The sequence below is a fragment of the Acomys minous genome (assembly GCF_964271855.1).
Source record: "Acomys minous genome assembly, chromosome: 4".
NCBI lineage: Eukaryota > Metazoa > Chordata > Mammalia > Rodentia > Muridae > Acomys > Acomys minous.
Genome location: NC_140486.1, coordinates 71174251 through 71187085, shown reverse-complemented (window position 1 = coordinate 71187085; position 12835 = coordinate 71174251). Strand labels below are relative to the sequence as shown.

General features: G+C 48.5%; 1 protein-coding gene across 2 annotated transcripts in view; it reads left to right on the top strand.

Moving 5' to 3' along the window:
- Window positions 1-6116: 6116 nt before the first annotated feature.
- The window catches only part of RIOK3 (RIO kinase 3), a 29387-nt gene continuing 22668 nt past the window's right edge, over window positions 6117-12835 (top strand). The window contains exon 1 of one of the 2 annotated variants that reach the window (XM_084780731.1): window positions 6117-8058. In XM_084780731.1, coding sequence (XP_084636857.1) covers window positions 7927-8058 — 132 coding nt within the window. In that variant the 5' untranslated portion in view covers window positions 6117-7926. The remainder of the gene's footprint in view (window positions 8059-12835) is intronic. The other variant, XM_084780732.1, reaches the window with a different exon arrangement.

Sequence of the window (12835 nt, the reverse complement as noted above, 5' to 3'; positions counted from 1 at the left end):
TCACTCTCCACTCAACGGTGGAGAATATCCTGTTTGTCGGCTAGGTCTGGGTAGGGGTTCGAAGTTTACTGCCTATATTCTCCTTGGCTGCTGCCTTACTTTGAGGAGGACCCCAGGACCCAGATCTGCCTGTCATAAAGTTCTTCCTGTAGGTTTCCAGGACCCTGTGGATCCTACTATTTCCCCATTCTTCCATGCTACTCTCACCTAAAGTCTCAATAGGATGTTCTCCCCTCTGACCCATTTTCCTGGTAAGTAAAGTTTTTCTTTTCTTTTCTTTTTTCTTTTTCTTTTTCTTTCTTTCTTTCTTTTTTTTTTTTTTTTTTTTTTTTTTTTTTTTTTTGGTTTTTCGAGACAGGGTTTCTCTGTGTAGCCTTGGCTGTCCTGGACTCACTTTGTAGACCAGGCTGGCCTTGAACTCACAACGATCCGCCTGCCTCTGCCTCCCGAGAGCTGGGATTAAAGGCGTGCGCCACCACGCCCAGCTAAATAAAGTTTTTCATAGGAAGTATCCCTTGGACTAGTGTCTCGATATAAGTGAGTATATACCGTTTGTCTCTTTTTGCTTCTGGGTGAACTCACTCATTATGATAATTTCTAGTTCAATCCATATGGCTGTTAACAATGTATAAAATGATTTGGAAAATGCACAGACAACAGATAAGGAATTGTGGGATGGAAAGATGGGATGGCAAGATGGCTCTGTGGGTATAAAGTGCCTGCTATGCAAATGTGAGGACCTAGGTCCAGGACTCACAAAAAGCCAGATTCAATAGCTCATGTTTGTAACCAGAAGCCCATGGCCAGCCAGCCTGCAAACAAGAGGCCCAGTCTTAAACAAGGTGGAAGATGCGGGAGGGAGTGGCACCCACGGTCCTCTGACCCACACATACACACGCAGGGGGAGTGGCACCCGCGGTCCTCTGACCCACACATACACACGCAGGGGGGAGTGGCACCCACGGTCCTCTGACCCACACAGACACACGCAGGGGGAGTGGCACCCACGGTCCTCTGACCCACACATACACACGCAGGGGGGAGTGGCACCCACGGTCCTCTGACCCACACATACACACGCAGGGGGAGTGGCACCCACGGTCCTCTGACCCACCCATACACACGCAGGGGGAGTGGCACTCGAGGTCCTCTGACCCACACATACACACGCAGGGGGAGTGGCACCCACGGTCCTCTGACCCACACATACACACGCAGGGGGAGTGGCACGCGAGGTCCTCTGACCCACATATACACACGCAGGGGGAGCGGCACCCGCGGTCCTCTGACCCACATATACACACGCAGGGGGAGCGGCACCCGCGGTCCTCTGACCCACATATACACACGCAGGGGGAGCGGCACCCGCGGTCCTCTGACCCACACAGACACACGCAGGGGGAGTGGCACCCGCGGTCCTCTGACCCACACATACACACGCAGGGGGGAGTGGCACCCGCGGTCCTCTGACCCACACATACACACGCAGGGGGAGCGGCACCCGCGGTCCTCTGACCCACACAGACACACGCAGGGGGAGCGGCACCCGCGGTCCTCTGACCCACACAGACACACGCAGGGGGAGCGGCACCCGCGGTCCTCTGACCCACACAGACACACGTAGGGGGGAGTGGCACCCGCGGTCCTCTGACCCACACAGACACACGCAGGGGGAGTGGCACCCGCGGTCCTCTGACCCACACAGACACACGCAGGGGGAGTGGCCCTCTGTCCTCTAACCTACCAGATCCCCTGCCACACACAAAGAATTAGTGACCCGTAATCCCTAAGTGAAATTGATTGTTGAAGTATATCACCCAAGCAAAGCCTACATACATCATCTCTGGAGTCAAGATAAACATAAAAGTGTTGTTCCTGGAAGTTGTTGTAGGAGTTACGTTTCAGAGCTGAATTATCCTTATGACGACAATTTCTGTCTGGGAGACCTTGCCTGGGGTTAATGGTTGGTGTCTGTTGAGAGTTTCCTCCCCAGGGCTCCTTCAGGAAGGAAACAGATCTAGTCAATCCTTCCTTACCTCCTCCTTATGCAGCCTGTTCTCTCTTACAGGCCCTGCCTGTAGAACTGTAGAAACTACTAGAATAAAGACTCAAACAAACCAAGACAGGCATTAGCAGTAGAGTGATGATACATCTTGCCAGAGTTGTTGACCCTTCGAAAGCTCTGTTATTCTGCTCACAAAGCAAACAAACCGAAGAAAACCTAAAGAAAATCTAAGCTTGCTGGTCTGGCGTTCAAATGATAAGCTGTTGTGTATGAGACTGATCTTCTGCACATGTGAAAAAATTAACTGCTTCCTTAGACCTTTGAGACTAAAGTGGACCTCAGTAATTTACTTCTGATAGTGTATCAGTAATGCCAAAATTTTTTTCTTTCTTTCTTTCTTTTTTTTTTTTTTTTTTTGGTTTTTCGAGACAGGGTCTCTCTGTGTAGCCTTGGCTGTCCTGGACTCGCTTTGTAGTCCAGGCTGGCCTCGAACTCACAACGATCCACCTGCCTCTGCCTCCCGAGTGCTGGGATTAAAGGCGTGCGCCACCACGCCCGGTTTATGCCAAAAAAATTTTTTTTGGTTAGAAGTAAAGTAGGAGGTACTTTGATTAAACAATGCATCCCAGAGTTTTCATTCTCAAACGTTTTTAAAATAGACTTATTTATGTGGCTGTGCGCATATCTGCTTGTGTCCATGTGTGGAGGTCAGAGGACAATCTGTGAGTTTCTTCTCTCCTTTTACCTTGTGGATACCAGGAATAAATGCAAGTCGTTAAGTTTGGAAGCAAGTACTTCTACACATTGAAATAGCTCATCAGCCCCTCAAACGTTCCTAGCAATTAGTTTTTATGGGAGCATAAATGGAGAATTCCTGAAAGATAGTAGAAACAGAAACATACTTCTGAGACAAACTAAGTACTCCTTAGTGAACAGTTAAATATCAATATGTCTTATGACTATAGATAAAAAAAACTCTGTAAATAAACATAGCAAAAGGATGCTAAAGTCATGACTCAGTAAGGCACTTTCCTAACACAGACGAGGCCAAAAGTTCAATCTCTACTGTGAATAGAAAAACTGGAAGTGGCAAAACAAACCTATAATTCCAGAACTCAGGACTGGCAGGAGGATCAGGCGTTCCAGACCATCCTCAGTGAGTTTGGATATGAGGCCCATATCTCACTTTGTGTCTCGCGCAAGCACGCACACACACACACACACACACACACACACACACACACACACACACACACACACAACCTCCGGGTGCACTTGTAGTGTTTGCATTTTTTTTTTTTTTTTTTTTTTTTTTTTTGGTTTTTCAAGACAAGGTCTCTCTGTGTTAGCCTTGGCTGTCCTGGACTCACTTTGTAGACCAGGCTGGCCTCGAACTCACAGCGATCCGCCTGCCTCTGCCTCCCGAGTGCTGGGATTACAGGTGTGCGCCACCACGCCCGGCTTTGTGTTTGCATTTTTTAAAGGGCTGTGTATAATTTTTATTCTAGGTGGAAAGAATAAACAATGAAGGGTCCTTGAGGTGACTCAGCAGGAAAAGGTGCCTGACCTACACACGTCTGCTGTGACACATCCACCAGGCCTGGCCTCTACACATCCGCTGTGACACATCCACCAGGCCTGGCCTCCACACATCCGCTGTGACACATCCACCAGGCCTGGCCTCCACAGGTCTGCTGTAACTCCTTTGAGTGCCCACCACAATATATGTGTGTATATAATATTAAACCAACAACAAAAGAACCATAGTCCAGCTGTGCAGTGGTGCACTCAGGAGACAGAGGCCGGTGGCGCTCTGAGTTGGAGGCCAGGCTGTTCTATAGAGCACGTCCCAGGACAGCCAGGTGACACAGAGAAACCTGTCTGGGGTGGGGGAGGTGCAGGGTTGGGTGGGGAGGCAGGTCCATGCTCTCACCCTTTCTCATCTTGTTCCCTAGGTGCTAGGAACAGTGGTGCCGAGCGGAAGGCCTGAGGGTAAAAGTGTACACAGGAAATAGTCATTAAAGCAAACACTGCAGGCTGGAGAGATGGCTCAGCAGCTAAACACTTGCTGTGCAAGCGCGAGGCCTGGAGTTCGGCTCTCCAGCAGCCCACAGAAACGCCAGCGGGCATGGCGGCCCACTGCAGTTCCAGTTGTGGAAGGCAACAGAGGCTCTGCTGATGACTGACAGGAAACGTTAACACACCTGACAAGGCCACAAAAGCCCCACGGATAGTCTAATGTTGAACACAGTAAATGAGCTGTGCTTGCTCAGGGTCAGAATTTAACCTTGACTCTCTCCTCCCCAAGCCTGCTGCACAGGGTACCTCACAAAACCACCGGGTAACCTCATTTGCAAAAGGAAACAATTAAAGATGAGAAATAAACAAACCAGCTCATGTATGTTTGTTACTTAATTTTTAAAAAATATTTATTATTATGTATACAGTGCTCTCCCTGCATGTACATCTGCAGTCCAGAAGAGGGTGTCAGATCACATTACAGATGGTTGTGAGCCACCATGTGGATGCTGGGATTGAACTCAGGACCTCTGGAAGAGCAGACAGTGCTCTTAACCGCTGAGCCATCTCTACAGCCCCTGTTACTTAGTTTTTAAATGCTACTTAAAAATTTAAACTTTTCCCAATTTTTAACCCTTATGGGAGATTACAGGCTTTGAGCAATGTAATTTAAGAAGACACAGAATCGGGCTGGAGAGAAACACTCAATAGGCCTTTGTTTCCTAGCTCTGCATTCTTTGTGATGCATCATCTGGGGCCTTGAGCTAGCAAACCTGCTGACCTGCACTCTTACCTACTTGGGCTTATGAGTCAGAGAGCTCTGCTGTTCTGGTTGCTTTAATGCTAATTAAAAAATTTTAGCCGGGCGTGGTGGCGCACACTTTTAATCCCAGCACTTGGGAGGCAGAGGCAGGCGGATCGCTGTGAGTTTGAGGCCAGCCTGGTCTACAAAGTGAGTCCAGGACAGCCAAGGCTACACAGAGAAACCCTGTCTCGAAAAACAAAAACAAACAAACAAAATTTTCTCTCTCATTACCAGCACTCTAGAGGCAGAGGCAGGTGGATCTCTGTGAGTTCCAGCCTGGACTATAAAGTGAGTCCAGGACAGCCAGGGCTCTGTTACACAGAGAAACCCTCTCTCAACAAACAAACAAACAAACAAACAAACAAACAGAAATGTCCAGTGGGTGGCCTAGGATCCACTCTGGCAGGCTGGTCTGAGGCACTGCTTGCTTCCAGACAAGAACAGATGGACCTCTCAAGCTCAAAGGTCCCAAAGTCCTGCTTCCAGATGGGGCGACTCAGATTGCTCAGGGCGAGGCCAGGTTTCGAGGGTCTTACTGGAGGAGGTGGAAAATGAGTTTTCACCGAGTGTTATAGTTTAGCACTTTTAGGATGAGATTGCAGGTCTCCAGAAGGCAGTGGAGCCCCCAAGGCTGTGATGATACCAGTGTTACAGCCCTTTGTGCTGTGCTAAGCACGGCAGAGGAAGTGGGTAGAGGTTCGAGACCAGCGGGAAGGCAGGTCCTGAGGGTGCTTCAGCAGCAGTCTTGCCGGGATGGAGGAGGCTTCATGGCTGCCTTGACCAGCAGTCAAGCCCCAATGGCCAGCAGCAATTTTTCCTTATAATAAATGGGATCTCAGATGGTCATGGTGCAGGAACAGCGGGAGCACTCAGAGCCAGGCAACCTTTATAAACCTTGGGCAGTGGGGAGGGATTTGTGGGTGAATGTGTCTGATTTGATGGGGCTAGGGGTATCAGGACACTTAATCTATATGCAAAGTACCTCACTGACATGCAGTAGCATGGAGTCCTATCACAAGAAGAAACACAGTACTTAATTATCCTATGGTGGTGGTGGGGAACTTCTACATACTGTAAAAGGCCATTTGCTTAAGACTAGGATGTCCTTAGCATCGGGTGGGGTACTCTGGGAATCCCCAGGTGCTTGCTAAACTGGTTTCTTATCAGGAGGAAGTCTATCATAATGGATGGCACTCAGTTGGCTATCTGGATATGCCAGACTTCGACCTCCCCAGCAGTGCCCCACAAAGAGAGGAAAGAAAGAAAGAAAGAAAAAGGCACCTGTGTTTGAAAGTGCCATCTAATTGAGGCAGACAAAATCAACGCACCCAGAGAAAGATTTGACAGAATGAGTCAGGATCGGACACACCCAACTCTTACCAGAAGAGACAGGAAAAAGAGGACTCAGGAGAGCACGGTAGAGAGGGGGTGGGGGAGAGGCAGTTTTAGTGGGAGAGCTTTACAGAGACAGGTTGAAGAAAGAACAGGGTAGACACAGGTGAAGACAGAAGGAGCCAGAGAACAAGGAGCCAGAAGATTAGTGAAAGATCAGAGTTGGAATAGGCAAACTCACCTGACAGACAGCACCTAAGACTTGAAATTAGACAGGTGGGGGGCTGGAGAGATGGCTCAGTGGTTAAGAGCACTGCCTGCTCCTCCAAAGGTCCTGAGTTCAATTCCCAGCACCCACATGGCAGATCACAACTGTCTGTAATTCCAAGATCTGACACCCTCACACCAATGCACATAAATTAAAAACTAAATAAAAAAAATTAAAAAAAAAAAGAAAGTAGACAGGTGACTTAATGCATTCAAAAGGTGTGCCAGGGCAAGTTTTGGCCAGCCACCCTGGGTCAGCCATTCCCACCGCAGTCCAGCCATCCCACAGCTGCCAGAAATATCTATCTGCTAAGCAAACTACAACCATTACACTGGTTTAACATTGGAATCTTAGCGCTTGCTATTTCTTTTTGCCACAACTAGCTTTGAGTTCCCTCTCTCTCTCTCTCTCTCTCTCTCTCTCTCTCTCTCTCTCTCTCTCTCTCTCTCTCATCTGAACAAGCCCTCAAAGCTCATATGTTATATGTTAAAGCAACAGGTGGCCAGCTGGAGAAGCAATATAATTTTTAAACCGAGTTACTTTATTTCTACGTGCCTGTTTCATTTTCAGTAAAACTGAGGTAAGGATAGCGCTCCTCAAGATCATTTTGGGATTACAACGCTGACTAGTGCTTGGATATAGTGCCACACAATGCGGATGCTTGTCCAGCCACTTTATGAGTTTCTCAACAAAATAACCACAAATTTTATTGTGCCAGCCGGGCGTGGTGGCACACGCCTTTAATCCCAGCACTCGGGAGGCAGAGGCAGGCGGATCTCTGTGAGTTGGAGTCCAGCCTGGGCTACAGACCGAGTCGAGGCCAGGCAAGGCTACACAGATAAGCCCTGCCTCAAAAAACAAAACCAGAAATAAACCTCAAATCTTATTATGCCATCTTATTTTCTGCTCAGTGTTATCCACATATTTAGTAGTTTTTCCTCACTCCACACGTGTCCCCAAAGGACAACTGCACCAACCGCAATTTGTATCAATAGTCCTTTTCCCTCTTTAAACCTGCCAGTTTCGGCTCCCGAATCCGTTCCAGTTTCGAATTACCCCGGGAAATAATGAACAGAGACAGCCTGGCTTGAGCGTTCGGAGGCCTGGATTAATTGGATTCGGTCACTGGGAGGAAGGAACCGGAAGGCGAGCGATGCTTGCACGGGGAGAACCAGCTCGAGGAGCCAAACCCAACCCTCTCACAGGTGCCAGGACCGGGTCAACACAAACCCCTGCCAGCCGACCTTTGACCCCAAGGGACAGAGACAGGAAGTACGGCCCTCCCGGGGGACGAGCGGCCAATCAGAAGCGAGAGCTCCAGCGTAAAGGGCGGAAGAGAAGCGATTTAGTTCCGGCCGCGGCCGCCGCCGCCGCCATCTGTCACATCATCTCCGGCACCGGCAGCGGGTTGCCTGTGTCCCGCACGTCGCTTCGGCGGAGCCCGCTCCTCGTCCTGCCATCTCTCGGCTCCGTTCTCGTCTCTGCCTTCTTCCCGGAATGGATCTGGTCGGAGTGTCTTCACCTGAGCCCGGACCCGCTGCCGCCTGGGGACCCAGTAAGGTGAGCGGCGGTCGCGGCCGGCACACCTGCGCTGCTCACGCTGGATGCTGGTCTCCGACGCCAGGAGAGGTGACACGGGCGAGCCTGGGGGCGGGACCCTGACAGCTTCGCCTCGCCTGGTCCCGGGTCTGCGTCCTGCCTTCTCCCATCGCTGCCCGATGTGAGCGGAATGCTCTACACCCGACGCTGAGACTTGAGGGCGAGCAGCCGGCTCTTGTTTTTTTCATCTGCCAAGCGGGTCCGCCCATCCCCGAGAAAGCAAGCTTAGACAGCAAATCGCTTTAGGGAGCGGTTGCCTTCAAACGAATGCGGTTATCCCAAATTGGTTACTTCTTGTTTTTGAAATGGTAAAGATAAAAACATAGGCGCGCCTAACCCCGCTCCAGCTAATTATACTAAAGTGGACAGTAAGACTGTGGAATGAGCCGGGCGTGGTGGCGCATGCCTTTAATCCCAGCTCTTGGGAGGCAGAGGCAGGCGGATCGCTGTGAGTTCGAGGCCAGCCTGGTCTACAAAGTGGGTCCAGGACAGCCAAGGCTAAGACTAGGATTCTTTTCTGTTCATGTCTGAGTTTGAGCCTGTTCTTTTTCATATTAGGATGAAAAGACCGCTGACACTTGCTGAGAGTAATTGTGCTTCCTTTGGAGTTTGTATTTCTAAGGCCGTAAAGGAGTCCCACCTTTTAAAACCTCATAGTTTTTGCGTGCTAACACAGAACATTTACTTTGCTTATTAATTCAATTATGAATCATATTGGACCATGTTTTTTACAGAAAGGTAGATAATTAACTGTTAAATTTGGGGCTTTTTGTGGGGAAGGGCATTGGTTTTTTCAAGACAGGTTTGTCTGTGTAGCCCTGGCTATCCTGGAACTTGTGTAGTAGACCAGGCTGCCCTTTAGATCCATCTGGCTTTGACACTCTCTGGGACTAAAAACATGCACCACCACTGCCTGGCTCAACTGTTAAGTTTTTGAAAAGCTGGTTTTATAAGTTTATAAACCTGTAGAAAGGGTCAAATATTCTACTGGTAAATGTGGCTAAATCTTCATGTCCTTTTATCCATTTTGTGTGAGACCCTAACTTTGTTGATGATGTCAAGATTAACAGACATAAAAGGACAAAATTAGAGACCATAAAAATACAGGCCATATTCTTTCAATTTCCCCAGTTAAACACCCACATAGGTTATAGGAAAGGTCAATGAAAGCATTGCACCCTCAGAACATGTTTCACATCCTAAATTTGTTGTAATTTTTTGATTGAAGTTTATGGGGAAAATCCACCCCACAGATGCATAGACATAATAATTATAATTGAAGTAGACAGCAGAACACAGTAGGGGGAAATAAAATGGAGTTAGCCTCTAACTAATTCTAGTAAAGACACACATTTACATCCTAAACTTGCTACCTTAGAGTGTTTTGAAAAGCATGACTGTGCAAGCACACATCCAATCAGCTGGCAGAGTGATGATGTCATCAGATCTGATGTAGACTTTGGAAAACTCTATACTTGGGAGAATGAGAATTAAAAAGACAAAGCACCTCTTAGTAATGTTGAAATAAGTTTGCCCTCACAGTTCTTCTGATAGGGTCCCCGTGACCTGCTCTCCCGGGGTACAAGTAACAGAGTGCCATACTGCTTTAACAGGCAAAAGTTATAGGCCACAGCCCAAGAAAGAAGCGGAGAGGTCTCTAGCTCTGACAGGGAGTTGTCATAGAACTGCCACGGACACTAAGGAGGCAGAGAAACTCAAAACCAAGAGGAGCCTACGAAGACAATCTCGTGACAAATCTAGTGTGGTGTTTGGATATAATTGTACAACAGAAAAAGGGCATTAGAGGAAAACGTAAGGAAGTATTAATAATTAAGTATGGACCTCAGTTGTAACATATTGCCAGACATGACAGTGTGTGCTGTAGTACCAAGGCTGAGTACAAGATAATCAGGAGTTCAAAGCCAGCCTGGGCTACCCAGTGAGAGCCAGTCTCAAAAGCAGTATCTGTCAGGATTGGCTCACTAGCTGTGCCTGATGGTGCATGCTGTCATCCCAGCACTGTGGAAGCTGAGCAGGACCGAGGGCAGGTGGGGGGTGAAGTTTCAAGACCACAGTTGGCTATATACTCTGCCATGGTTTGCATATGTATCTGGGGACCAGAAGACCATTTCGTGGAGATGTTCTCTTCTCCAGCTCCACACTTGCTCTGCAGGTGACAATCAGCTGAGCCATCTCACTGGCTCACCGCCTCTTAACTACTCAGTAAAGAGTCTGATTTACTATAGAGTCACAAGAGATTGTCAGCAGACGTTCCACTGTCTATCCCTGGTGCTCGTTCATAGAGAAGCCTCCAGTATATTTAAGGACCCCTTCAGCAGGATGAGCCTTTGTGGAGTGTTCTTTCCCCAGAGCTGTCCCTCACAGAGCCCAGGAGAATTTACGAAAGACTTTTTACTAGCTTCTCTTAAGTGTTGGAATTTGATTTTAAACTGTGGGAGTCTGGAATTGTGACTGACTTAGCTGAGGAAGTGGCCTCAGTGTGAGGCAGCTGAGCTGGTTGGCAGAGAGAGAGGAAGTATAGCTGTAGTGTGAGGTTCTACAGGACACAGTCATTGTGAGTGGGCACTTCCTCTGTGGTTTACATCTATGCTCTGCGGTTTTGGATTTATCTTTTGGAAACAGGGATATTGCCACCTCAAAGTGACAGAATTACTGCCTGACATTGTTGGGTCTTCTGAGAAGTTTGTCAGTTAATAATTTGTATTTAGTGCCTTTTAAAATCTGGTGGTGACAGTAAACCATGAGCCTCAGAAATAGGCAAGCAAGGTGGAAGAAGGGACTTGAGATCAGTTTGAGGAGCTGAAAGTCACCAGCCCATGCAGCCTCCGTCTACATTTGGTTGTCTTTGCGGTGTTTCCGTGGCGTGTGTCATTCTATAATTACCTGAATCTTACTGTGTCTGGAGCTCTGTGCCGAGTCCTAAGGATGAGAGGGCTCTGCCCATCGGGGGCTCTGAGAGCGCTCTGTCCTGGCTGATGATAAACCTTAGTTGGTGAGGGTTCTGTACCAATGGAGCCTTGCTTTGTCTCCGTTTCTGAGTCTTTAAAATGTAGGCGCTATGGCCAGGTGGAGTGGCTCATGCCTTTAACCCAGCACGTGCGAGGCAGAGCCTGCTCTACATAGTGTCAGGACCGAGCTACCAAGTAGAGACCTGAATGAAAATGAGGACATGACCACTCCAAGGTACAGTGGAGGAGAAGGGCTTTATTACAGCTATGAACGAAAGTACAGCCAGGGGTGTCTGGAAGGGTTCTGACTGAACCAGGCCGTGGATGGGAAGAAGAGAGAGAGGCAAGAGAAGGGAGCGGGCAAGCGGGCTGAGAGGGGAGCCATGGACCACACGACCAACAGAGAGAGCGCATGGCCAAAAGGGCTGGATCAGACTGCAGTCAGAAGCTGGGGAAGGGAAGCCCCTGGGCTGAGAGGCTTAGAGGGGAGAGCTGTGGGAGGAGCCCTGTGTGCTGCGTGAGACTGACCAGACCAGCCAACCAATAAATAAAATAGAGCCACTCAGTTGTGGCATGATTTAAGTAGCCTAGGTACATTTTGTATACTTAGTTAGCTAAGTGTATTTCCTATATTTAAGGAATACATTTTTATTATATTTAAATATAGGAAGTACTGAAACGTTATCTGTTGGACTGGGAATGTAGCTCATGGTAGAGTAATTGCCTGAAACCGTGAGACCTTGGTTTCAGCCTCCACCACTGCAGAGGAAGAGGCAGGAGGCGCTTATTCTTGCTGCTTAGTCCTTGTCAGTTGTGGGGAGAGCCATGACGGGGAGGATATAGTCATCTGCTTTTGGAGCTTGCAGTTTGGAATTGATCAGATCAAAAATTTCTTTCAGTGATCTTATTTTTACTTCACATGCATTGGTGTTTTTGCCTGCATGTATGACTGTATGAGGGCGTTGAATCCCCTAGAAATGGAATTACAGACAACTGTGATCCTGTGTGTGGGTGCTGGGAATGGAACCTGGGTCCTCTGGAGGAGCAGCCAGTGCTCTTAACATTTCTAGGTTAAAGAGCAGAAGGCCAAAGGAAACCACGTCCTATACATTAGAGAGAGCTCAGTCAACACTCAGGAAGTCTCTGGTCTTGCTAGGCGGGCCCTTCTGTGAGGATGGCCCACTCCACAATGGCAAGTGGACGGGGGTGCAAGGGGCCGTGTGCTCCTCTGTCTCAGGCTGTGGACAGGGGTGCAAGGGGCCGTGTGCTCCTCCTCTGTCTCAGGCTGTGAACGGGGGTGCAAGGGGCCATGTGCTCCTCCTCTGTTTCAGGCTGTGGATGGGGGTGCAAGGGGCCGTGTGCTCCTCCTCTGCCTCAGGCTGTGTCCACACAAAGCTTGCTCCACTTCCCTCAGGCATAAATAGTGTCATTGTTGGTCACCCCAGGCTCCACCCAGGTCGGTTCTGACCCTCTCCACAGTGCGTCTCCTGCCCCGTTGCCTCACCTTGCTTAAACAGTTTTGTTAAGTCTCTAGAAGACACTCATTAAAAGGATGAGCTCAGACTTTATACCTAGGCAGGGAAAGGAGCACAGAGTTTAACTAAGGGAAAATAACTAGTAAAATCTACATATTGGTAACAACACTGTATTGTGGGAAATGGAATCAAGACAAGGAGGAGATGATGAGTTAGATGTTTTAGGAAAATGAGAAATAAGCCTAGAATCTGTCTAAGAAAGCTGAGACTGTGGCGCCAGTGAGGGGCTGGTGCTGACGAAGAGTCTCAAGGAGCATTACTCTTTTGTAATTTCACTTTGTCAGTCTGATTCTTAGATCCTGA